Raw genomic sequence first — 27,803 nt, 5'->3', positions numbered from 1 at the left:
GCACAAACAGCAGACAAGTTTAAATTAGAATTAGATAGGTTCCTGGAAGTTATGGAGATAGAGGGGTATGGGGATGTTAAGACTTTTAGGTAGTTTGAGCATTGATGGCTGATTGTGTGCATGTGTATGGAGTGTTTGTGGAGGGTCTCATCAAGGGGTGTTTTATGGTTGATGTGTGTTTTTAACCAAGCCCATGCCCCCTCCCCCGAGGAGGGGAAAAAAAATTTCAAAAACTTAAAAAGAAAAACAAAAACATGAATAAAATTTTAAAAATACAAATTTGGCATTTTCTTCTTTGGATCCTGTGTTGATAAATTGGTGTGGTGTTGACATGATGGGCTGAATTGTCACCACCTGTGTCTGATTTCCTTGTAACCATATCAGGTTTGGAATAACTGGAATTCAATGCAGAGCCTATTTCAGGCTGTAAAAAGGCCGGTACAAACACTGCCTTCGGTTGCAACTTTGGCCCCGTTTTCCAGTTGGCATTAACAAAGACCTGTTGGAAAGAGTAAATATTTCACTTCGAGTGATCGGAGTAAAGGGCTTCGCAACAAGAGAAATGGGGTTTTTCCTGCCAGCATGGTTGATAGAAAATGTAAATATCTGATATCACTGACATTCCCAAGCTGTCTTTTCCATAAAAAGAAGGAATCTTCTTGTAACTATTCAGTGAGCTGGGGAAGCACCTGTGACCAAACTCAGACTCCTTGTGCACAAGTATTTTTCAGTAAAGCCTATTCAATCAAAGTGGAGTTTTATTTTTTTATCTCTCACAGATTACGAAGAGCAACCGACACAATCACGATTGATTAATGCAACAGGAAAACAAGTAGCTTGGGTGATAATTTTCACTAGTTTTTAGCACTACATATGGCACAGCCTGTGGCCCCATTTGATGTTGAAGCCGAAGACACAGGTTCTCACGTGACATTTCTCTGGGTCAAAACATCACAAAGAAGAGTCATTTTATCAACAACCTCATCACGATCCTGAAATGTGAACCTACACATCAACTGGAACATCATTTCTGTTTGGTACCACCGAGCTCAGCGAATGGCATCAAACGTTTAAAAGCTCAACTTACTCCCAAGGATCACAGCAACTGACAGACCCTTCCTCAAAGCTTACACTTGTTGTGGGATGTGACTGTAGCCTCTTGATCGACTAGTCATCGTTAAACGCTGCAGCCAAACATTGCATTCAAAACTTTATTTCGACAAATTCTTTTCCACAAAAACAAACTGCTCAACTCATACTTGAACATTTATCAGCAAACGATGAGCGTATTAAAAGCAAGAAAAAACATCAAGGACACCACATCACCACGAAAGTACTGTATTTGTTAAAACGAATAGAAATGGTTATTAATAGGGAACAAGCACAAAGGACAAAAAAAAAAAAGTGAAAGATAACCAAACTACACCTCTGCTTGTTCTTCTTCTTCCTCCTCCTCCTCTTCTTCCTCAGCTAAATCTTCAAAATTTTCCTCACCTTCCTCACCATCTTCTTCCTCCTCATCTTCCCCAAGTCTTTCTCCTTGCACAAACTCTCCTTCGTCTTCCTCATCTGCCTCTTCCTCGTCTTCGTACTCGTCAGAACCTCCACAATCTTGGAATTCTTCCTGTTTTGATGCATCTTTGTCATCGACGTTCTTTTCTTCCCCTCCTTGAAGATCACTTTTCTCCTCCACTCTCTTCTCCTCGACTTTTTTCTCTTCCAAGCTTCCGACCTTTCCTGCTTGTTCCTTTTCACGATCATCTGTGCCCTTTTTCTCACTAGCTTTTCCTTTTTCACCACCTTGTTCCTTAGTCTTCACAGTTTTCTTTATCACTTTTTTGACTTCAGCGATGCCTTTACGCTTTTGTTCCCCTTTCTTTTCTTTTTGTTCTTCACCTTCCTCCGCTGCCAGTATCTCTTCAGCAAATGGATCTTCACCCTAAAAGGAAACAAAACCACAAGGAAAATATGAGAGATTCCACAATTTTGCTTCCGAATGCCTCTCAAACCAAAAGCTTGTTCCCCTTATTAGTGATTTCCTTCTCTTCACATTTACCTATTCTCAAACAACACCAGCTCCAAAACATCCCCCCCCCCCTCTTCCCCACCTACGACGCGCTTTTTTTTCTCCGAACAGGTTGATGCAAACCTTTTTGAAGCGTTCATATTGAAGATTGTCTCGATGTTTGCTCAACACATTCATCGCAATGTGCCTTATCTTCTCAAAATGATTATTCTGGATGTCCTGGAAACAGGAAAAAGAGGAGGATAATCAGACAAGCCAGATGATGAACAAGGACTTTTTTTTATTGGATACCATCAATGGAATTGGTTTACAGGTTAAATACACCTCTGCCATGCTGCCAGTCTCACTTCCTCGTGCTGATCAAAAATCGAGCAATTCAAGGGGATCATCATCATCATGTAGCATGCCCTGTGCAGAGTGTTGGTGCTGCCAAAGCAGTTACAAGGTGACATACTGGCTGGGTCACCACTCCGACTCAGGGAGTCAGGGCAGGAATTTGTAATTAAATGGAAGACCAAATCCTGCATTAGAGTAATCAGAAGGAACCTGAATAAGTCAAAAGCAAATATGTGTGTGGAGTGTGGTAAGTGGGCACCAATGTTTAATAGTGGTGTGCAAGACTGCTTCAGTCATGCTAAACTTCCAGAATTTTTTAACGGTCTTTAAAATCATTAATATATATTTTTAAAATTTGAAGTATTTCCTTGAACATTGTGTGGGGTATCGTATTCTATGAACATCTTCCCTCGCCCCTCCTGCCCTCTCCGAGCCACCTCAGATTGCATGCGTTCCTCAAACCTCACCTGTTCACACTCCCAAAGTCCAGGCTCGTTTCCCACCCTCATTCATTCATCCCCTTATTGTGGAATTGTCTCCTGGCGTCTCCTGTGTTCTTCCAAAAGTGCTGCCCATCACGACCTCATGTGCTCACCCACACACATCCATGATCTCTTCTATTTCCCATTATTTTCTTCTCAGAGCCAATGTTACTCATCGTTTTATTCCTCCTGGTGCAGTTCTACTCCCAACACCCCTCATCCTTTAATATTTTGTAAACCTGCCACCCTTTGTCATTTAGCTCCTCCTTAACCCTTGTAAAAATAAAAATAAAAAAATACACACACACACAAAAGAAAAGAGTAATTTTCAGTGATGAATGTGTACATGAAGCAACACAAAACATAAAGCAACAGCAGCAATCCTGGGCTGGTAGGATGGCCTAGCGGTACGCATACTTACCTCTAAAGCTGTTGTGCCTGGTTTTGAATCCTGGAGCAGTGATAAAGTCATCCCGATGTTTCACAGGTAGGGCAATCCATCAAAGTGTGCCGTCCCTCGGATGGACGTTAAACTTGGCATCCTGTCTGCCAGAATTAGTTGGTGGACGTTAAATATCCCACAGTGGCCTTCGCAAAGAGTAGGTGTGCTATCGCCGACACCATGAACAAATTCCAAATTCCTGCTCTAACCAACAGAGGGAATTACATCAGCGGCACAGAAGCATCCTCAGCTAAGGATGCTACCCACAGCCTTGTGCTGCATATGAAAAAAGAAGAAGCAATGTTAACTGCAGCAATCATTGGTAATTCTGTAGTAAGAAGGTCAAGTGACAAGCATTGCGAAGATACTTTGATTAAGACTCGAAGGAGAGGGGACTCAGATCGGTATTTACTTACTGACGCACCAAAACCAACAAGCTTACTTGAAAGTACGAAGCATGGCGAACAGACTGCAAATGTGCCTGCACTTCCCATTCAAGGGCAGGGATGTGTGAGCGACACGCAGGGCAGCGTACCACATCCATACGCTGCAAGCAATCAGGGAGTTCCATTCCTGCAGGCACAAGCATGGAGTTGTTGATGAAGGCATTGTTGCTGTTCTGTTGACAATTTGACCCCTTTCAGATAAAGATGGAGCATGAATATGGAAGATAGATCTTAAATCACACTAACCCCCCCCCCCCCACAACTCCCCCTTACCCCTACCTTCTAAAGCATCTTTAGTCTTGTATGATACTCCATGCTTCTTCTCCCAGAGAAGTTTTCCGATCTCGGTTTTCTTGTTCAACATCCGGATCCTCTCCTGTTGCGAAACCATAAATAAATAAAAATAATAATAAAAAATAAATAAAAATACACTTCATACAGGAAACAGAGCAATACTCGTTATAAATCAAAGTAACACTGCACATAATCAACAAATCAATTGGCCAAAATTGGTCATCAGTGTAAATGTTACATTGTTGGACCACAATGGCAAACTCATTTTCTCCCTCATGAACACCATTTTGCTCGCGTCGGAGCTGTCGAGCCTGGGTTCGAATCTCAGCCCGACTATAAACAGTCACCCTGGTGTTTAGCAGGCAGAGCGATACATCAATGTGCACGCTGTTCCTCAGATGGAGGGTAAACTGAGCATCCCGTATGCCAGCACAGTTGGTAAACGTGAAAGATCTCACGGTGGACACCATAAAGAGTTGGTGAGCCATCGCCGGCACTGAACAAATTGCAAATTCCTGCGCTAATTGACAAGCGTCAAAGCTGCACTCCCACAAGAATGATGACAAAAACACAGCCATGTGCTGCATATGAAAGAAGAAGAAAACTTCAACTTACAAGTTCAAAACCACCAACTTCACCATGGTGTACTCTTCCTCTTCCAAAGTAATAATGGCATCTTTTTTTTTTCTTTTTAAACACATGAAACTTTCAGCTGCACAGGCTGCAATCTTAGGCCGACTTACGTGCAAGAAGCGAGAGAGCATCTTTTCCTTGGGAAAGTTCTTGTCAACAAGTAGCAAAGAGCTCTTGTGTTCATCACTTTCCATATGAGTGTCCATTTCCTCCACTTCCAGGGTGTTGAAGTTGCACAAAGCACAATACATGAGGAACCTAGACAAAGGGGCGAGATCCAGAAAAATACAAACGCAAATAAAGATGTCACCCGGTCACGTCATTTTGAGACATCTCTCCGAAAAGATCCGATGACATCCCAAAGCTAATTGAAACTAAATTGCATCATTTGGGTAATGCATTCTTTCACACCACCTTTTATTTTTGATATGACATGACATTCGGTAATAACAGCATCGGTACGTATTTTTTTTTTCTCAAGAGTAGTACAATAAATAATAATTATTATTAATGAGGTTTTCAAAATTGTTCATTCAGCAATAGCAAGTATTTAATTTGGTAATCCTGAAAAATGTGAGTGAAGGAAGAAGTGGAAGACAAACATGTGCAGGCAGAAACGTTCAATCGGAGAATGACAGGCGGTACAGCTGATGTTTGGTTGGTCAATGCCACAAATGGGACAACAATATTGCATCTTCAGCAATTTTCTCATTTACCCCATTTCTCAAACTGCCTCCTGTATGTGGCCTTTTCATGACACTTTGTGCTCTTCCAACAGCCGAGATTTTGCATTAAAAAAAACAAAGTCAAGAGCAGTGCGAGCTGCTGTGCAAAGCAGGTCGTCGGTGGCCGATTTTGGGGGCGAACTTAGAAGTATGATTTGTCCAAGAAAGATCAGAGCTGATAGATAGTGAGACCCAGGAGTTTCAGTGACTGAACTTCCCTTTTATAACTTGTTATTGGACAACAACAAAAATGATACAGATGTTAGAAGTATGGGAAAAATTTTGATCTCGTAACAAGATTGGCCAGGCAAACATTTTGATGAGGGTGTATGTTCGAAAACAATCAAATTTGTTTCGTACTTCCATTAACCCCCCCCACCCCCCAATCCCTATGTCAAAGTTGTTTGCTCCCATCCCCCTACCCCCCTCCCCACAATAGTAAGGTTATAGACGCAAACTGGCAAAATAGGCAAGGTTCTGGACACAGGATGTACGGACAGACTGACAACAAGAAAACATAATGCCTCTGGTGACTGGCAGCGATGCGAAGAAGAAGAATATAAGAATTGCTATTTCTTTTTTAATTAGATGAATTGATGTCAATGTCATCTAAACAGTGTCGCCAGAACAATCAGTTGAGTTCATAATCATACCGACTAACCTTTTCAGTTTTTAGAAATGGCATAAGATTTATGAAAAGGTGAAGTTACATGAAGCCCCATACAGGACCAACACCTAGAACTCAACAACTTTGAACCAAATGATGGTGCTATCATTTATACCAAAATATTGCAAAATATCCAGTGAGCGCAAAGTTAATATTAAACACTTGATATTTGGAAAAATTTGGACCTTCATAATTCTGAAAATGAAATAAGACTGCAACACGACATGCTGTCCTTTAAGCCCCTTAAGCCCGAACAGTTCTCTCGAACAGGCCCGCAAGGAGACAGTTGATCGATCTCCCAGGAGTGACCCAGAGACACCCCCCCCCCCCCCCCACATCCAAGATGGTATACCCTCGTATTCATGAAGCCAGGACCAAGAAAGAGAGAGAAAAACAAAGACAGAGAAAGTGAGACAGATGGGGACCGATAAGCACTGACTGTGACCACACTGCCCTCACAAATCTGCACAGCAGGGTAGTGGGGATGATTTGGCCTTCGACTTGCATTGAGGGGGTTACAACCATCCCCGACAGTTGCACACTCGATGCAGAGTTAAAATGTACAAGGAAGCATTTGCCTGCTTGCATTTATGTGCCATATGGTCCCTCTTGTTTTCTTCTCATCTCTTACCACATGCCTACATAATCGATTCAATTATCGTTACATAGAGGAAAACAACTGAAGGCTCAGCAAAAGTGCTGCTTTAGCAGTGGTTGAGACTAACTAGACTCAGTGGCATAATGGTTAGCGAGTCCGATCTGAGTCCGAGTCCGAGAGGTTGGCGTTTTGAATCCCAGCAGAGTCACACTAAAGACAAAATACGGTACGTGCTCTTTCCTTGCTTTATGATTGGCAGTTAAAAGGAACAGAGCACTGACAAACAATCATAGGCTGGAAAGCATAGTGCAGGCTTTGATGGGCGTCATGGCCCCCTACTGTGTTGAAGTTTCTTGTAAGTGTACTTGTATTTAACAACTATTCCATACATACGGTAAATGCATGTGCAGCAAAATCACAATGCAGCATTACGTGATATTATACCATTGTATCATCAGCAGTTATCGATTGATGTTCTTGGACACAGCCATTTGACAGGAGACAATGCCAAGTTTTGACCAGACGCATCCACGAAGCTTGGGGGGGGGGGGGGACATGACGCATCTCACCAAGGTTCTCTGGAAACAAGTGTTGCCATTTAATGACATCACTTTTCTCTCCGTACTCGGCAGCGCATTTAAACGCAGAGCTTTGAAGAATGTTGATGAAGAGAAAAATACCTATTCTTGAATTTTCCCCAAAATTTTTGTATTGAACCGTAAATAATAAATATGGCAAATCCATTTACACTATTCTCCGCTATCGGGCTTTCGCGCGATTTCGTGAGAATGAGACGACACCACACCAGCACAGAAATCATGATGCCAGTGTTAGCCGTACGGCTGTGTTCTTGTAAAAAACACACAAAGTGCAGCACAAACTTTTTACAGATCCCAAATGCGGATAAATATACTAAGAGAGAGTTAGCAATGAAATGGCTTGTTACATAATATAGGAAACACACACACACACACACACACACACACACACACACACACACACACACACACACACACACACACACACACACACACACACACACACACACACACACACACACACACACACACACACACACACACACACACACACACACACACACAAAAAGTAATGGGACTGAGCCTGCTGTGTGCTCCACTTACACAACTTGAATGAACGGGTTACGTCAGTCTTTCGCAACATTCCAGCTATATATTGTTGTGCTTGACGAAATTCGCAAACCACCATTCAGGTCCCTTAGGTGAGATATCTCTGTAAGTATATGTGTAGTTAGGCCCAAACCCGTTGTTTCGAGGGAATAAATGTCATTCATTCGGGCTGCGACCCTTCGAGATAGCCGTTTTTCTTTTACTATCTTTATTTTGGACCAGCCGCCATTACCACCATTACTACCACCACCAACCACGTCTCAACAGCCATCACACAACAACCACCAACCGCAACGCCGCTTCACAACCACAGCCACGACCCTTGCCGTCACATCTCGCTCTCACAACCATCGCATCACCGCCATTCCCGCGCCGCTTGTGGGCGCCGATCCTGGACTTGTGCAGGGCGCGCACCGAGCAGCGGGTGCAAAAACAACAGCCTTTCCGAAGCTATCGGATCAAAAACGACTCACGCCCACTTCTGTTCCGTCCTATCGGCGAGCGTGGGGCGATTTGGCCCCGCCTCCAGGTGCGTCGGAGTATAATCGCTATATGCAGATTCATGGATCAAAAAGCATTCACTCCCACTTTTTCTCTGTCCAATGGGGAGCCAGCCAGAGGTAAAGGGTCGAAGGTGAAGGAGCGAAGCCACGGGGGCTATAAAGGGCCGCGTTCGCTCGCCAAAAAGGCAGTTGAGTTGGGAAGAAAGTCAGTCGAGTTGAGTTGGGAAGAGTCGGAGCAGTGGAGTTGGAAAGAGTCAGTCAAGGAGAGTGGAGAAGAGAAGAGTCGGAGAAAGCAGTTGGACGGAGCTGTGGAGAGTTGGAGAGGTGGCGGCGGCGAAGGCAGTCGAGGGGGCGCTCGTGTCAGAGTCGGGGAGCTGCGGAGAGGGGAGGCCAATAACGCGACCGAGGTCGCGGTGGAGACGCTCGTCACGGGACCCGAACCAGCGAGATATCCTCATCCCCCCGAGCATCAACAACCCCCTCCTGTTTCCCCCCGCGCTGAGATAGTGCGAGAAGGGGGCCCCGTTCCCACCCCATTCCAGACACTGTCCGCGAGGCCCGCGGAGTTGGGGCGCCACCGCCATTTTGCGGCTCATCACCAGACGGGTAGGCTCGACACGGTCTCGGCCCCAGGCCCGTCTGCCCCCTCATAGTGGAGGGTGGTCCCTTTTTCTTTTGCTTTGAGTATGTGTGTTGTCGGCGCCGTCTGTGAAGTAAAACTGTATAAGTGTTGCCGTGTGCTCGGTAGTCGGTGGTAGATCTGCATTGTGTTTTGCTTTTACATTTGCTTTTTGTGCATTATTGTGTGTTTCTTCCACTTTTACATTTGCTTTTGGTGTATAATTGTATATGTGTGCTATCCGTGTGCCATCGCAAAATAAATGTGCTTTATGTTGAACTGTTTTCCCGTTTCGCTTCGTCTTTTCCTTTATTGAATCTCCATCTTACTTCACGTAAAGGGTTGGTCGTGGGCTAAAACGCCCGATAATTAATCGAACCGTCGGGGTTGACGATAACACCGCTCGGTTATCCCGATAGTACGGAACGGGTCGCTTAAAGTGGCCCGTGTCCGAAGTCGACCCGCGGCGAGGTGCGATCGCCCGGTCTACCCTCCGTGTGGGTACTTAGGTAGGTCGAATTTGGCGAGCAACCCTATCCCACGCGGGGGGCCGATTGGCACGATCGTGGTGAGGCCGAAAGGCCCACCTGTGACTAGTTCCCGGCGTTAGTCCGAGAGGGTCACGACGGGATTGTCCGTCCGGTGGGCGACGTGCCGCGATTCGAGTTACGTGGCCGTCCGCACGCCGGCGGGCGCGAATACCGCAACACTGGTGTCAGGTCGTGCGATATAAACTCATCGCCCTCCTCGCGGCACTGGTATCGGAGAACGGGAAAACGGGCTCTACTGTCTCCAGCTAAATTCACGGGAATCGGTCCAGGGGTGAGAGGAGCGACCCCCGATTCCCTCCAAATTACGAGCGAGTTAAATTAACCCTTTACGAGAAATAAGATGGCGTCTCAAGGCGAGTGGGAGCCGGGGGTATTAGAAATGGATGTAGAATGTGTAGAATCCATGGTCCAGGATGAAAACCCCGTGCAGGAAATGTTGGTTGTGCAGGAACACGAACTCCCCCAACTGAACCCAGAGCCCGAAATAGGTGCGGCGGCGGCCGCGGTGTATGACACCTCCCCTCCCCCTCTCCACCAAAACCCCCCGATCCTTGCCGAAACGGCTCACCCAAGCGCACCTGACATGGCCCAGCTATGTGCCATGCTGGCGGCAATGACAGCGAGGATGGATGCGAATACACAAAAAATGGATGCGAATACACAACAAATGAACAAAAAAAATGGATGCGAATACACAACAAATGAACGAAAAGATGGATGCGAATAGACAGCAAATGAAGGAAGAAATGAAAGGGCTGCGGGGTGAGACGCAGAACATGGGCCGAAGCCTGCAGGCGGGCATGAAGGCAGTGACCAGGGAGCTAAAAATGGCGACTCCACGTGTGGGAGCGAACGAGCTGGGAGGGAGTGCAACGGCTGTCGGGCCCGCGGTGGAGGCGGGTAAGAAAAAAATAATTCGGGGGGACGTGTTGGGCGAGGGTCGTGACGGAAAAAGTGACGGTAACCGAGAGGGACAAACTAATTGGGGTGACGGAGACGTGCACGAGGGAGATAACAAGGGAAGAGACGGAAATAATAGTTGAGACAAGGGAGGTAAAGGGTGAAGAGGTGACTGAGTTGGCAGAGACACGGGAGATGGGAACGATAGAGGGAAGACTACACGATGAAGACGGGGATAGAGACGCACACACACACACACACACGGAGGTAGTGGAGGACAATGGGGGTGAGCTCGTGGACTGGGTGGAGACCCAGTGCGAGCAGCGGGAAGGCCTCCTCCAGGAACGAGGGGAGGGAGTATGCCCCCTTGAGGCGAGTCACGACCAGGTGGGTTCGGTCGTGCTTTGTGAGGTCGAGGGGAGGAGTGCTGTGGACAGGTGCACGGAGAGCTTGGGGGGTATAGAGGCCCCGGAGACCCTTGTGGGGACACGAATCTCCAGTGTGGTTGTCCCTGTGTGTGTGGTGCAAGGTGTGAGTGCGTCCCCGTGTGTGGATGAAACCGCCAGTATGGATGAGACACCGCGGGCGAGTTCCCCCGCGTGTGTGAGTGAGACACCGCGGGCGAGTTCCCCCGCGTGTGTGAGTGAGACACCGCGGGCGAGTTCCCCCGCGTGTGTGAGTGAGACACCGCGGGCGAGTGCCCCCGCGTGTGTGAGTGAGGCACGGTGTGTGAGTGAGACACCGCGGGCGAGTGCCCCCGCGTGTGTGAGTGAGACACCGCGGGCGAGTGCCCCTGCGTGTGTGAGTGGTATGGCACGAGTGAGTGAAAGGCCGCGAGTGCGTGGAGCCACGTGTGCGAGGGAGGTCGCATGCGTGAGTGAACGGCCGAGTGCAAGGGAGACCGTATGTGTGAGAGAGACAGCGTGTGCAAGGTCGCTGTGTGTAAGGGAGATGTCGGTCGGCATGTGTGAACATGCAGCCGCGTCTCCCGCTGTGAGTTTAATGGTGAGGTGTGTTAGCGTCGTAACACGCGGGAGTGTGTGTGTTGAATGGCGACGACGACGGCGACAGAGGAAAGAAAGCCGAGTAGCGGCTGTAGTTGTTTCGGGGACCGTGCCGGGTTCACCCAGCAGTGAGCACGAGGTCCGTGCTGTGCAACGCACGAGGCCCCCACGTGCTCGCTTGCGAGAGTGAAGTCCCGGTCCGGAAACGCCAGCGGTGGATTTGCCGATCCCGCGGACGGACAAAGTTTAGGCAGGATTACGGATTTGGACCGGATGGGTTCTTCACGCGGGCGTGTGTGTTAAGCTCCAACGGGCAAAGCACACGTGTTCGCGTGGGGAACCCCTCGAGACGTGGGGCTTGTGTTTTTTTTTTATGCGCACGGTGACGCCATGGCTGCACGTGGGGTTGGAATCCGGCAGGAGGGGTATCCCTGCCGGATGGTACCGTCCAAGGAGGGACGAGGTACACGTGCAGCTGCATGACGTCACGGGCAGGTGCAAAGTGCGCGAGCTGTGAATTGCCGCGCTGGTGCTGCGCATGTTTAACAAAAAAAAAAAAAAAAAAAAAAAAAAAAAAAAAAAGCAAGCCTCACTTTCGGGTGCACAGGATTCCTGGGCAAGGGGTGGAAGACCCCCTTACCAGGGCACAGGATGGAAACTAGTTAGGGGGAAGGGTTAGCTTAGTTAGACCGACTTCATGGGGCAGGGGTAAGTCCTCATGGAGTCCGTGGAATGGATTAGTTAGAGGGATTGTAGCCAGATTTAGGTTGGGAAATAAAATGATTTTTTGATTTAGAAGACAGTGACAGACAGTGAATGTGTAGCGGGGACGTAGCTTAGCTACGTAGTGTTAAATGGAACGTGCTATAGTATAAGGGACGACGTGGGAGCACGAGTTAGGGGATGTAGTTAGAAGGATGGCAGAGTTCAGCGGTGAGTGTGTTGAAGAGTTGGTGAGTGAAGTGGAAGCATGTGCTTGGTGAGTGAGTGAGGCCAGCGGGTCTGTGTGAGTGGAGCGAATGGGGAATGCATGGTGCGATGAGTGATTGGGCGGAGGAGTGACTCCCGCCCAAGGGACCCCGGGGTCAGTGTAGAGTGAGTTAGCTGGGTTAGTCAAATTTACAAAATGGAGGTCGTTTTGTTGTTGGTGTGAATGTAGGCTCGAAACCATTTGGAGGGGTGCAGGAGCCCTGTTGACGGGCTGGGAACGTGGCTGCGAAAGGTGAGTATCGCTGAGTGGGTACCCCGGGCACCAGGCAAGTCGGCCGTGGTAGGCCAAGGGCCCATGGGGGGCCGGGATAGCGTAGTGGGCACGGGTGCGCCTTCTTGGTGCGGGGGCCCGGGGCGCCATTAGCCGCGTGGGCAGTGTTGTGGGCACGGGTGACCCTCGGAAAGGGGCCTAGGAAGCCAGCCTGCCACGTGTGCGTTTCAGGGGAGGTGCCATGGGGGGCACTCCCCGGTGTTTAGGGAGCTGGTAGGCTCGGAGGCAGTGTAGTGCCCGGGGGTGCCAAAGCTGGGGATTCGGCAGAGGGTCGTGCCTGCCAAAGGGAGCCACGCGTCCCAGCCATGAGACCGTGTGAGGGCACGGAGAGAAAATTGGGGGGCGAGGCCCGAAATTGTAATTGCACCAACACAGGCGACGGGAATCTGGGTTGTTAGAACCAATAGTTTAAACGAGAGGCGCTTGTTGAAAGCCCCGGGGTAGTTTAACATTTAAATGGTTAGGGTAGATAGGAAGTATACCCCTCCGCACCATCCATCCCCTCACTCTCGTTGTGGGCCGCTGGACCCACTTTGTGTTATAGATCGCTGAACTCTGGGGAGGCCATCCTGAGGCTTCGTTGGGCCTCGACACAGGACGTTAGCTCTCCCTTATTCCCCTCCGGGAAGGGAACGTAGGGGTTGGGAGAAGGCTCGGTGACAGGATAGGTTAGCCGAACAAGGACGATAAAGGGGGTTAGGGGACGATTTATAGTGGGGAAGTAAAAAAAAAATAAAAAAAATAAGTTGGGGCTAAATTGGGGTTTGACAAATTAAGGGAGTGGGTATAGACAGTGACAGGCAAAGGCGATAGGTTGGGAGGGAGACCGTAGGGTAGGTCCGAGCCCGCCTTCCGAGTGGCCAGCACCACCGCACTCCCTCCACCAAACGGCAAAGGCTGGCCAGCTTCATCTGCTGGCTGTGTTGCTGTAAGGCCTGTGCCGGCCCACTTCATCTGCCGGCTGGCTGTTTTTCTTCAAGGCCTGTGCCGGCCCACTTCATCGGCAGCTGTTGCGTTGCTGCAAGGCCTGTGCCGGCCGGATCATCTGCAGCTGTGGTACTTCAAGGCCTGTGCCGGCCAGTTCATCTGCCGGCTGTGTTTGCCTGCAGCGGCCTTCTTCTGCGGGCTGTGTTTGCCTGCTGCCTTTGCCATGCCATGCCCACTGCCCCTGTTCACCAGCCCCGTTCAATTTTTGCTTTGCCCCCCCCTGTTCATTACCATGTGCGCCAGGATCAGAAAGCAACAGTTTGCAAGCTGCGAGAACTGCCCTGTTGGCAGCTACAACACGGGTCTGCAGTGGCGGCCCGTGCACCGTGTTTGCGTCCATCCATTCATCCATCCATTCGTTGTGTTCATTGCGTGTGCCACTTGAGCTGGCACGGAGACTGCGTTTGTGCAGCCCATGCACCGTTGTGGTTCACTGCGTTCAGTTAAAAAGGGAAGGCCTTGGACTGCGAGTGAGCAGCCGGCCACGTTCCCCGTCACCTGCATTGTTTGAGCCAGAGACTGCATGCGAGCAGCCTGGCTCCCTGCTAACTGCTTTCTTTTTGCAGAGTCCATTGATCCTGGGCCATGGTTTAGTGTAAAATTTGTAAGTTAAGGTTAAGATGTACTGTACATATGAGTGCGCCTCCGGCATGTCTGTCTTAGCGCCGGCAATTTTATTTAAGTCGTCCGTGTGAGTGAGTTTGTTAAGGTAGTTACTCAGCCCTCAGGTTATTTATTTTGGGGACACGAATACCATGAATGTCGCACTCAGGGATCCGTAGGTAAAATGTACTAGGGGAAAACTACACATGATGGCACACGAAAATTTGACGACTCGGGACGAGTCTGTAAAAAGGGGAGGGGGTAGTGTTGTGGTTGACGAAATTCGCAAACCACCATTCAGGTCCCTTAGGTGAGATATCTCTAAGTATATGTGTAGTTAGGCCCAAACCCGTTGTTTCGAGGGAATAAATGTCTTTCATTCGGGCTGCGACTCTTCTTGATAGCCGTTTTTCTTTTACTATCTTTATTTTGGACCAGCCGCCATTACTACCATTACTACCATCACCAACCACGTCTCAACAGCCATCACACAACAACCACCAACCGCAACGCCGCTTCACAACCACAGCCACGACTTGAGAAAAACGACCACAGCTATCGGATCAAAAACGACTCACGCCCACTTCTGTTCCGTCCTATCGGCGAGCGTGGGGCGATTTGGCCCCGCCTCCAGGTGCGTCGGAGTATAATCGCTATATGCAGATTCATGGATCAAAAAGCATTCACGCCCACTTTTCCTCTGTCCAATGGGGAGCCAGCCAGAGGTAAAGGGTCGAAGGTGAAGGAGCGAAGCCACGGGGGCTATAAAGGGCCGTGTTCGCTCGCCAAAAAGGCAGTTGAGTTGGGAAGAAAGTCAGTCGAGTTGAGTTGGGAAGAGTCGGAGCAGTGGAGTTGGAAAGAGTCAGTCAAGGAGAGTGGAGAAGAGAAGAGTCGGAGAAAGCAGTTGGACGGAGCTGTGGAGAGTTGGAGAGGTGGCGGCGGCGAAGGCAGTCGAGGGGGCGCTCATGTCAGAGTCGGGGAGCTGCGGAGAGGGGAGGCCGATAACGCGACCGAGGTCGCGGTGGAGACGCTCGTCGCGGGACCCGAACCAGCGAGATATCCTCATCCTCCCGAGCATCAACAACCCCCTCCTGTTTCCCCCCGCGCTGAGATAGTGCGAGCAGGGGGCCCCGTTCCCACCCCATTCCAGACACTGTCCGCGAGGCCCGCCACCGCCATTTTGCGGCTCATCACCAGATGGGTAGGCTCGACGCGGTCTCGGCCCCAGGCCCATCTGCCCCCTCATAGTGGAGGGTGGTCCCTTTTTCTTTTGCTTTGAGTATGTGTGTTGTCGGCGCCGTCTGTGAAGTAAAACTGTATAAGTGTTGCCGTGTGCTCGGTAGTCGGTGGTAGATCTGCATTGTGTTTTGCTTTTACATTTGCTTTTTGTGCATTATTGTGTGTTTCTTCCACTTTTACATTTGCTTTTGGTGTATAATTGTATATGTGTGCTATCCGTGTGCCATCGCGAAATAAATGTGCTTTATGTTGAACTGTTTTCCCGTTTCGCTTCGTCTTTTCCTTTATTGAATCTCCATCTTACTTCACGTAAAGGGTTGGTCGTGGGCTAAAACGCCCGATAATTAATCGAACCGTCGGGGTTGACGATAACACCGCTCGGTTATCCCGATAGTACAGAACGGGTCGCTTAAAGTGGCCCGTGTCCGAAGTCGACCTGCGGCGAGGTGCGATCGCCCGGTCTACCCTCCGTGTGGGTACTTAGGTAGGTCGAATTTGGCGAGCAACCCTATCCCACGCGGGGGGCCGATTGGCACGATCGTGGTGAGGCCGAAAGGCCCACCCGTAACTAGTTCCCGGCGTTAGTCCGAGAGGGTCACGACGGGATTGTCCGTCCGGTGGGCGACGTGCCGCGATTCGAGTTACGTGGCCGTCCGCACGCCGGCGGGCGCGAATACCGCAACAATATGTATGATTGGTAATGGTTGAGTGTGCTCATTGTGCGATTTTTTACAAGTCGTGCTTTACACGTTGTCTGGTGTGAGTCGTCACATTACGAGTCGTGAGCAGAGAGCCAATCTGAAGTTTCTTGCCAAACTTGGCAAAACACCTTCCGAATCCTTCGCAATGCTGCACCAAGTCTACGGGGAAGAAACGATGTCACGTACACGTGCATTTGAATGGCACAAGAGGCTCAAAGAGGGACGGGAGGATGGTGAAGATGATCCACGGTCTGCAAGACCTTCAACGAGCAGAACGGCGAACAACATCGAGCGAGTGAAGCAGATGGTGTAAGCAGATCGTCGACTCACGGTGCGGATGATTGCTGAGGAACTTTCCATCAACAAGGACACTGTCTGGAGCATCATCACTGAAAATCTCGAAATGCGCAAGGTGTGCACAAAGATGGTCCCCAATCTGTTGTCCGAGGACCAGAAACAGCAGAGTCACTGTCTATCAAAACATTATCGAGCACCTCGAGGACAATCCAGACCTGCTCAGGAGAGTCATGACTGGCGATGAATCATGGATATTCGAATACGATCCGAGACCAAACGGCAGAGTCATCAGTGGAAAAGTCCGGCATCACAAAGACCAAAGAAAGCAAGGATGTCGAAGTCGAAGGTCAAAGTGATGCTCCTCACATGTTTTGACATCAAGGGCATCGTCCACTTCAAGTTTCTACCACAGGGTCAAACAGTAAATCAATACGTGTACAAGGGGATCCCCTCCAGCGCCTCATGAGATCAGTCCGGGACAAGACGAGGGATCTGTGGGAGAACACCACCTGGGTGCTCCACCATGACAACGCCCCTGCTCACAGTGCCCTGAGCATCCGAAAGTTTCTGGTGGAGAGGAACGTGCTAACTCTGGAGCAACCCCCATATTCGCCAGACTTGGTCACTTGTGATTTTTTCCTATTCCCCAAGCTCAAGGGGGTGATAAAGGTGACCCGATTTCCTGATGTGTAGGCCATCAAAAGGCCCATGACGGAGCTCCGCAGGATTCCAGAAGAAGCCTTCCGGCGGTGCATCGAAGCGTGGAAGAAGAAGGATGGACACCTGTGTGAGACTGGAGGGAAACTATTTTGAAGTGGACAAGCTGTGATTTCAATATATTTTTTGGAATAAAATTTCTGTGACGTCAGTCCCGTTACTTTTTAGACGGACCTCGTACATACTGGTGACAAATTTTCTTTCACAAGGCACAAATTAGTTTGCAAAGACAACTGACCCTTGGTGTTTTCAAACAGAGCAACAAAGACAGGCAGATCTATTAGGATATGGCGTGAAACAGAAAACGTTGGCAGAAGATGCGTATCCAACCATTTTTCAACATAAAGCTGTGTCAAAAAAAAAACTGCCTGGAGTGATGTCCCACTTTATGCCAGCCATAAAAGCATTGCCACAAGACTGGACCATGATTGGAGCCTGCAAAAAACTGACCCCTGCTCAGGGATAAAGACTTTCAAATGGTGTGATGATGATACTCTAAAGAGGCTTACTTATAGCGAGAGGGACATTGTAAGCATTATATAGTTGTTTCATAAAAGAAACCTGGTTATGCAGAGGTAGAAAGCCCTTACAAATGCATGTTTTTCATGCAGGACCAGGAAATCACTTCAATAAAGGGAGTTTCTTGTTACGGGGAAAGTTCGCTCGGCAGAGGTTTCACTGTATTTGCTATTCAAGTGGTGTAAAAATAAAATAAAGCTTCTGCACCACCGGCCTAAAGCAAAAGGAAACAAGTAAAATAAATAATGGCAGCCAGTCGACGTGTTTAACTCAGACCTGCATCAATAGCTCAGACCACTGAACATTGCAAAGAATTTTGTGAATCGTTTATGTTGTCCCAAAGCTGCATGGCTGGCCACCACCAAGCCAATCTGGATTTGGTCCAAGACTCGCTTCAACTGATAAAATCAAACTGAAACTGCTTTAGATATTTTGGAGGGTAGAAAAAACATTTTTTCAGAAATAGTTTGTCTGTACAAGGTAACCAAAGACTTGCTGTGCGGAGTTAAAGGGCAAGCCCATGTACACAAGATTTGTGTGTATGCGCAACTGACTTGGGTGGTCATGCAACATGGAAAACTGCGTATAGTACGATTGGGCTATTCGGTCACGAGTATTAATGATATGGGTCACGTAGTTATATTGTGTAAGATAGTTGGTCACGTGACATGCATGATGTTTTTCATTGGGATGCAAATTTCGCACAGAAGGGATTCAATGATCATATATTTTGGGGGACACACACGGAACAAGAAGGGCACTCAAAAGAGCACGTACCTCCGGCAAGCTAATTCGTTTACGTTTCGTATCCCACTGATCGGCTGGATCTGAATTCGGACCTGAACTGAAATTTAAAATTGACTTGTTCTTGTCACCGAACCAACTCATCCAACACGTTTCGTCCAAATCCATCCACAACTTTTTGAGATATCCTGCAATATGTTGTTCGAGACATATACAGACAGGGGTGAAAACATACCCTCCATCCCCCTTCAGTGGCAGAGGTAATTACACAAACGGTATAACATTTAATAACTGCTTTAATGTATGAAATAAATTCTATAACCGTGGCGAATAAAAAAAAAAATTATCATTCAGTTGAAAATGCTGGCTGATCAGTTTTTGTAAACTGTACTTAAAGGTGGTTGGGGTGAAAATGAAAAGAGTAATCAGATTTTTTTGATTTTTTTTTTTTAATGAAAGATGCTTCATGGTGTTGGTATGGAAGAAACAATGGAACAAGATCAGTAATGGAGATGGTTGCGGACTTGTTCAACACCATGGTTTTATTTAACGACTAAAATGGTCGCCAGTTTACCAGTCAGCCATCTTTGATCAGATCACAAAATAAAGTGAGGTGCCATCATATCGTGCCCTTGTGCCAAGCTTGAACAAAATCGAACCACGCATGTCTGAGAAATGGTTGGGGACACGTTTGAGTAACAAAATGGAGGCCAGTCGGCCATCTTGGATCTGATCTCGGAAAAAAAACCAAATGATGTGCATATGCAAGCGATCATTCATTATCTTTGTGCCAAGTTTGAACAAGATCGGTAAATGCATGTCCGAGAAATTGTTGAGGACGTGTTCGATGTCGGGTTTTTAAAACTAAAATGTCCGCCAGTTGGCCATCTTTGATCACATTGCAAAACAAAATGATGTGCATAAGCATACCGTCATGTATTGTCTTTGTGCAAAGTTAGAACAAAATTGGTCGATACATGTCCAGGATATGGTTACCGACAGACGGACAATACCCAATACATGAGCCCGTTTCAGACTAAATCCAACAGGGCGAGTAAGTCACTTAAGAAGGATGTAAAATACATAATTTTTAAAAACTTACATTTTCTTCAAAGGATTGTCAAATTGGGATGGAATTTCTTTTCTGAACAGAGAACCAGTTCCTACAAAAACATAACCACAAAAATGTCATGAACAACACCGGCATGACCAGTCAATTAGCATGTGCTATACCTCACAATGTTGATAAATAAAAGTATCAAATAAATACATTTAGTCACAGATGCATGGAGAGAAAAACCGTGCTTTTTCGCGGGGGTTATGTTCTTGGAAACCCCCCATGTAAACCCAAACCAAGGGCCTACAGGGGAAAAACAAAAAAAAAAGGGGGGGGGTTTAGGTTCTGGGCTCAGTTCTCTCACCTATAAAATCACGCGTCGTGTACGGCACCCTCGCACGTGGGGTAAAACCAGGACATTCACGAGCCCTTATGTTTCTTGATTTGGTGGATATGGGACTCGTTAACGCCGTAATATCTGCCCACTGATGCTACATTCTCACCTTGACCAAGGCTATCCAAAAGCTCCACTTTGTGTCAAAGACACCACTTTCCTCAACGTTTTCACACTCGGTTCACCACGAGAAACAGCTTTCCTCTTGGAAGCCATGGTTAACAATCACCAAGGGCAACAATAACCAAAACTAAAGGAATTTAGTACGATTCCACAGAGCTCAATGTCGACATGAAGATAGGTACAGTACAGTACTGTACTGTGTCTCAGTTTCTGCCCGCACCACAGCAGTGCGGCTGAGTGCACACGACACCACGGCAAAGAAAGAAGAATACCGACCCACGCCGGGGGGGCCATGGTAGGTGAAGATGAGGAGAAATCACATTGATGAAGCATTTAAAGTTAAAATACAAATAACACTATTACTTCGATCCTCATATAAATTGCTTCTCTCACACAAAAGTCATTTGGGCCGGAACAAAATATTTCAAGATGATCACCTTTTCTGCCGTCATCATCCAAACGAGACATTTTGCTTGGAGCTGGTCCGCGAGAATCCCCAAAATTCTTCCTTCCCCAGGAGCCCTCATCATTAGATCTCCTTCCACCACCCTGGGAATGAAAATTCTCTCAAAGTGCATCCTCGTCCCCAGTCAACTTCAAAAAAACAATTTAACCCTCTCCTAACGAGCAATTCATGTGCAACTCGAGCACATACCGTATAACCCCCGAAACCTCTGTCTCGCCCATATGGCCGATCACGAAAATCATCAGTCATACGGTATCCTCCTCTCCCAAACCGATCCTGCCTGCAAGGGAGGGTACATCAACGGGCATCAAACTCACATGGCAATAATGTGCCGAACCGAGACCTTTGAGTACCAAACTCTTTCATAGTCAGAAAAGCATCCTTGAGACAAAATAAGGATATTTTCCTTGAACAACAAACAACCTCAAATAATTTTTAACACATGTGGGAAAGTCATCAGAGATAAAAAGCCACACTTGATTGTTTGACGAGTCCTTGGAGAGGATGAAGAGCCAATGCACGGTCCTCATTTTAACCCAGTTCAGCTTTCAATAACATGGGAAGTAGGACAATGTGGACAAGTGGTATACAAGACCCCCATCCCAGCAGGAAAGAAATGCTGCAACATGGGGTGAAGATGATCACTCAGTACAATCAAGTAGCGATTGGCATCGACCTTGCCTTCTAAAGGATTGAGCGCACCCAAACCTTGCCAGGAATCCCGCTGCCGCTCCGTGGTATCTTGATCAGTGGAGTCCTCGGTGGACCAGTTTTTTTTAATGAAACTGGATGCTTGCACCCCAGGTTGAAATTTACAGTCAACTGATCTTCAGTTGCTCGCCTGCTTTGCCTTGCACTTCACATTCATGTATGGATATCACAATCCTGGAGTTTGTGCTTCTGCACACTGTTGCACTTTTCTGATGATGCCATTCCCTCGGAGTTCCATGTCGACATCATCATTGACATCGTTGCTCGTGAAACATCAGCAAGTTGAGCTGTCTATCACTGAAGCTCCTGCAAAACGTGCCCCAACAATCACCCCTCTTTAAAAATCACTGAGGTCTCCTCTTGCAGCCATAATTATAGGAAACCAGGTCTGTGCAGCATTTTTATACATGCCCTGAAATATGCAAGGATGTTATTTGCTTAATTCACACATGGGCACCGTTGCTTTCAATATACATGGTGTCCGTCATTTACCAAGACGTTTCCATATTTTGTCCACTACCTGTAGTTTCGGAACAATGACCTCTTAATACTTTTTAATCGAGTCTTCCAGGTTTTAGATCGTTGCTAGAATAATCCAGACCAATATTCTGTGTAATCATCATGCATGTGCTTGTGGGAAATTTTGCTGGACGTTGACTAGTTAATATTTTAGGACGTTAGGACTAGTTAGGACGTTAATAGGACGTTAGGACTAGTTAGGACGTTAATATTAAAAAAAATTGTTCCCCATCGCTCCAAAACGATCATCTAACGAAACAATCAACGCATTTCCTTGGTCATCAATTGGAGGGGGTTCAGTCTCTTGAACTTTTAGGCCTGCCTCACAATCAGCCATGACCTTTCCTGGGCTGAGCTCAAAGAACAACTGACCTCTAAAAGCTAACTGCAGACTGGGCAACCTCCGTCGAACCAAGTCATTCCGTCGAAGCAACTCGCAGTCTACAAAACCTTTGTCCATAGCCCAATGGAGTTACTCCTCTCCGCAACGTGCTGGCAGCACAGCCCCACCCCACACCTCTCCATCTTGGAATCTGTAGAATAAAGCTCTCAAAATTATTTGAATCTCCCATGATGAAACTGAAGCACAAGGTTTGTTGCTCACACATTGCAGGCAGATCAGCGCTCTCTTTTCTACCATCTATTCTCCAACATTGATCCTTTTGCTTTTTCAGTCCTCTAACCCTCCCCAGCAACTGCAGGAAACATGCATTCCTCATGTAACCCCTCCAGGTGAAACTTCCAAAACCAAGACTTAACCTTAACCCTTTTGTTCATCGCTTCTCTATCTATGGAACCATCTTCAAGCAAGCGGTGTACCGCAATCTCTTGTCATCTCCAACTCTGACCCATGATCTTTATTACCCTCATATCAACCTTTCCAAACTCAGCCATATTACTTGCTAGTTTCAGTTTCTTCCCCTCTTCCCACTCTTCTTTTTCTGTTCATTCATTCCCTTGACATTGTCCCACTCTGTTATACATTGCACTTAAAATGCACAAAAGTTTATATTGAATTTCTTCAGTATAAACAATCAAAACCATGCACTGACTTTATCTAGAAGTCAAAAACCATGTAGACAATAAATTATTAAATTCACTACATTACCAGAGGCCAAACTGTTAAGCCAGTGTCAAAGTAATAAAACAACAATGGAGTTTTCATCAACTGTCAATGAGAAAAGCTAATGCCAGTCTATAGCTCAGGCAAATGGAAAGAGCTGGTGAATTGCTCTTTGTTCAAGGTCAGTCTGATAATCATGACAGTCAACAACAATTTGAGCAAATCTTTTAACAGATTGCAGGAATGCCATTAAAAAAACCCCCCAAAGTTCACAATGAACTTACCCAGGGTTGTTTCTTGCAAAACTCCTTCCCATTCCTGCAAACAAACAAACAAAAAAGATGCAATAAAAACATGTAGACAGAGAAAAATTGGTACCCTCGGTGAGCATGACCCAGTCAATAAACTTTAAAAGATACAAAAGGGAACCAAATTCAACAAGAAAAAGAGCAATCAGAGATTGCAGACCTTTGCCAGGATTTGTGTGGTGTATTAAGGAATTAATCAGAGACATAATTAGAACTGCCACTTTATAAATGCTGGCAGTGACGACTGGTTCAGCCATTTCAGAAAAGATTTTGGAAGGTTAAAAACAAACAAAAAACAATATGGCTGCCAAAAAAAAAACAATAAAGCCCCCCCCAAATTTTTATAGTTTCAAGCATACATACGCTTTAGGAAAATGCATGCGAACATGCAATAAATTGGAGAGGGAGTAGTGGGGGGGGAGAGAGAAATGACCACTGATATGTAACCAGTCAGGTGTGTTAGTTTTTGAGGAGGAACCAGCTCACCAGTCCGAGATGGCTAGAACAAATGCCAAAACCATGATGGAATGAGCCAACGGCTCGCTCATTAAAAATATTAAGCATGTTGAGGAATGGCTCGGAGGTGTGATCAGGTTTGAGTAGTCAAAGAATAAAAATATACAGCTCAAAGAATAAGAATGGTAGACATGGAGAAGGACGTTCACGCACAAGGGAAACAAGCTGCTCTAAGTACAAGTATAAGGATATCAAAGCGGAATGCTTTATCACGAAGAAACAACGTCCACATTATAGGGATAACCAAATCAGCCAGTGGAAACAAGGATTATGTTATGATGGTCGAGGGGATAATAGAGTTGAAAATTACTCTGAATGGAGAGGGAGAGGGAGAGGGAGAGATCACGATGGGATATGAAGAACGGAGAAGAAAGGGAACACGTGAGCTCAGGATTGAAAGACACGTTCCAAGTGTTTGACCAGTTTGTGATTTTGTCAAGGTTTGAGGAGAGGGAAGAGGCTGCTGCCTGTCTGTCTGTCTGTCTGTCTGTCTGAAGGATGAGAGATGTCATGGCAGAGAATGTAGTCATCAGCAAAGAGATGAAGAGGATCTTCCAGAGTAATCCAAGAGTGGAGTTGGCCTTGGATTCCTTAAGTGACAGTTTGGAGAGCAAGGCAGGATGCCAGACTGCATCAAAAGCTCGAAATATGTCCAGAAAGATGGCTCTGATCTCATGTCCGATATTGAGGGCCTCCGTCCATTGTTGGGAGAGTCGAAGCAGCACGTCCAATTTGATCAGTTCTCAATCCCCATTGATGATCAGATGAAGCTGTTGGAGAAAAGGAATGATTTTATGTCAATTGTGATGACAGATTTGATAACCTTGCTGACGACCAGAAGTAAGCCAATTGGAGAGAGAAAAATCTATTAGATAAAAGTTGCTTCAAATTAATCCAAACCGACAGGGTATTTTTCCTTTCTTTTCTTCAATCAGACAAAGGATTTAACCCTGCTGGAGACCGCTGCCTTGATTGCCCCTGAAAATTTATTTTTCCTGTAAGAAATATGTTACACCAAACTTTTGAGCTCTTTCAACGAGCGCAAGAACAAAAGGTTTCCTTTTCTATATCATGGTATTTTACCATGGGCTTCTGCTCGTTATATCATTGTTATCAATTGCATACCTCGACAACCTACAGAGGTCAATTTCGTATCTAACATTGTGGACGTAATGAAGGCAAAAAGGAGCTTCTCTTCTTTTGTTTTTGGATCTTCCATCATGTCGTTTCTTTTTATTTCCTTGTATTGTTAAAAGGGCTGTCAATCTCATTTTGACAGCTCCTCTGTACGACGATGAACCGGTTGTTTTAAAAATGTTTGTGATCAACAATCATATTGGGAAATGATCGTACAGAAATTAATAAATCAATTAGCCAGTGTCAAAATAGGTTTTCCGTTTCAGGTCACGGATTCTGTGAATTGCGTCCGTTCTCCACAATCTCATGAAAACCATCATCTGTGGCATTTAAACAATGAAAAAGTCATGAATCCTTCCCTTTTTCATTATCCATGCCTTTTCCAGCCACTTTTGAGAGAAGGCAAAAATCCATGCTTTGTTTGAGAAGAGCTTGAATTTGAATATTTGAATATCTCCAAACCCTGTGAGACGTGCACAAAAGGCTTCTTATCCCTGGTATGATAATGTATTTAATTAAAAAGGAGTGGGGGTGTGGAGTCCAGGCCAGTCCAGCAACTCACCCGCTCCACCCCACAGTGGATTCAACTCCGCGTTATATACCACATCATGCAAAACTAATTAATTGAGTCACAAAAGAAGTCGACACACCACGACACATTTCTCAATGTCAAATACATTTTTATTTATCAGTTGGATGAAATGTTTAATTATTAATGGAAAAAAAACAGACTGCCATACAGTCGAAAGTAATCATCACATCAGGTCCATTGCTTGTTGGTTTTTGGGCGCCAGCAGTGACCACTATTTTCGTTGTGTCTGTCTGTTTGTGACTCTCTCCAGAGCATAGCTCCGTGACGTTTGATGCGATCTTGATGAAACTTGGACACAAGCTAGATATCATGGTCTAGTTGTGTCTTTTTGTATGAGGGGCATCATACGCCCCTTGTGGGGAGGGGGGAGCCACGCCCACTTGAGGTTTTTATTAACTTTCTTTCTCGCAATTTCATTTCCTAGAAGCTGTGCGTAATGTCCATAAGTACAACATATAAAACCAGAGAGTTGGTGTCAAAGCCACACAATGCTCGCCTGTTTATACATTTATCGTTTTTAAAAGACGAGTCTAATAATATTTTTTATAAAGCATTGCAGTGAAGTCTGATCCAAATAAATTTAAAGCAATATATGTATTTGTATATTGCAATCAGTAAAACTAGTACACATATTAAATGAATGGCAAGCGTCTAGTATAAACAGGCGAGCATTGGGTGGCTTTGACACCATCTTAGGTTGAAATTAAAAAAAAAATTAAAATCATTTGTTAATTTCAACTTCACTACATCAATAGTATACCCCAAAGGAACCTCCATGCCAAATATCAGTATCCTAGTACACATATTAAATGAATGGCAAGCGTCTAGTATAAACAGGCGAGCATTGGGTGGCTTTGACACCATCTTAGGTTGAAAAAAAAAAAAAAATTAAAATCATTTGTTAATTTCAACTTCACTACATCAATAGTATACCCCAAAGGAACCTCCATGCCAAATATCAGCATCCTAGTACACATATTAAATGAATGGCAAGCTTCTAAATAACTTGCACCAAAAACTTTAACATTTTCACGCTCATGCTGACGCCGGGGTTATCGCTATAGCCCTCTGTTCTTCGAACAGGTGAGCTAAAAATCAGATTTGATTTGGTCAATTTTGACAGAACAGATAGGTTTTTACAGTAGGGCTTCTTCTAAAGCTTCCACTAACTCAATTGTACCTATCGTGGCATTGTTCAATAATGTCCACGAACCGTCGTCGCCTCCCGGCTAATTGAATCTATAACCTTTGCTTCATTGTAGTGTGTGTGTGTGTGTGTGTGTGTGTGTGTGTGTGTGTGTGTGTGTGTGTGTGTGTGTGTGTGTGTGTGTGTGTGTGTGTGTGTGTGTGTGTGTGTCTGTCTCGCTCCTTGTCTCTCTATCTCTCAGTCTCCGTGTCGCTCTCTCTCCAATGAGCCTTGGTCTTGTCAAAAAAAAATAATAATAATAAAGAAAGAGACTTAATGACGTCACAAACATAAAAATGAAGGAATTGACAATGGACACATTTGGATTCCCTTTTTTTTAAGCTTCGCACTTCTCGTGAAGATGGGGACAACTACCGAGCACATCCAAATTTCCAGTTCGGTCACGGACTCAGAGAAGTCATCCCATTTCCCCCCTTTCCCCCCAGGTAAATGTAACGAGAGCTCATGACGAAGCTCCCCGAGCCCGAAAACCACGACGAATCGGAACCCCCTTTGTGACCACATAATAAACCTCGAACGTGAAAGAAACGATCGAACGGCGTTATTAATTAAACGGGGGAAATCGTGCGAGAGATCCATGAGGTAACTATCCTGGAGGAGATTAAAAAAAAAAAAAAAAAAAAAACGTGACTCGAAGGACGAACATGTGCGAGAGCCGAGAAACCATTGACATCAGGATGCAAGGCCGCGCAAGGCCTCACTTGGGATTCGGCCGTCGAGACTCTACGTACCGGACATCGTGACGGATCCCGAGGCTTCGCTGCAGCAGTTTTACGATTAAATTTTCAAACACACGATCCTCTCGCCAAATACCGCTTTGATTTTCACAATGAAACGGAGCGCGCCGACGAACCTCAAAGCCGCGAAGACAACGGCTCGCTGTCGTTTGAAATATTCGTCACCACTGCGAAGCTTTATTTCCACACTTCTGTCTGAATAACTAAAAAGGAAACGACTACGGAGTGTAATCTGGACGTATTTAAGGATTTGAAGAAAAAAAAAAAACAAAGTAACATATTCCAACCGTTGCATTTCCTGCCGCGTACTACACCGTCATGGTGTTACCGAACCGCACAACTTCAACATCAGAAAGTCCTTGAGAGGAGGAGACGCTGAGATCTTACTGGATATATATATATACAGACGTGAAGCGATGCTTATTTGCCCCTCGTTACTCCTATGGATCCTCGTTGATAAGGACTGTGTAATATTCACTGACCGAAAGATTCCAGTTGTTTCTTCAACTTCAACCCAAACCCAACATGGCA

The 27,803-nt window shown here is 46.3% G+C and overlaps 1 protein-coding gene across 2 annotated transcripts; it reads right to left on the bottom strand.

The window, feature by feature from the left end:
* Positions 1-1,197: 1,197 nt before the first annotated feature.
* On the bottom strand, positions 1,198-27,562 carry LOC147012584 (uncharacterized). Of its 2 annotated transcripts, none has more exons than XM_085853582.1 (10): positions 27,389-27,562; positions 23,060-23,093; positions 20,672-20,762; positions 20,454-20,565; positions 19,545-19,605; positions 4,770-4,917; positions 4,012-4,108; positions 3,729-3,859; positions 2,150-2,245; positions 1,198-1,939 (listed from the first exon to the last, which is right to left on the bottom strand). In XM_085853582.1, exons 2-10 carry the CDS (start codon positions 23,089-23,091, stop codon positions 1,421-1,423), a joined length of 1,287 nt encoding a protein of 428 aa, XP_085709708.1. In that variant the 5' UTR covers positions 23,092-23,093; positions 27,389-27,562; the 3' UTR covers positions 1,198-1,420. The 2 variants fall into 2 exon arrangements, with proteins under 2 accessions (XP_085709708.1, XP_085709707.1); XM_085853581.1 differs by having other exon boundaries at positions 27,267-27,539.
* Positions 27,563-27,803: the final 241 nt, after the last annotated feature.

The sequence above is a fragment of the Eptatretus burgeri genome, chromosome 14, assembly GCF_056783735.1.
Source record: "Eptatretus burgeri isolate ZD-2024b chromosome 14, Ebu_testis_v1, whole genome shotgun sequence".
Classification (NCBI taxonomy): domain Eukaryota; kingdom Metazoa; phylum Chordata; class Myxini; order Myxiniformes; family Myxinidae; genus Eptatretus; species Eptatretus burgeri.
The sequence above is the reverse complement of the archived record's forward strand: the minus strand, read 5'-3'. Positions and strand labels throughout refer to the sequence as shown.

What these genes read in the sequence shown, in the direction of transcription:
- LOC147012584 (XM_085853581.1), bottom strand. An exon ending in GAGGTTTCGGGGGTTATACG is followed by an intron (nt 20,566 to 20,671) that starts GTATGTGCTCGA and finishes TTTCATTCCCAG; the next exon opens with GGTGGTGGAAGGAGATCTAA. An exon ending in GACAATCCTTTGAAGAAAAT is followed by an intron (nt 4,918 to 19,544) that starts GTAAGTTTTTAA and finishes CCCTTTGTCTAG; the next exon opens with GTTCCTCATGTATTGTGCTT.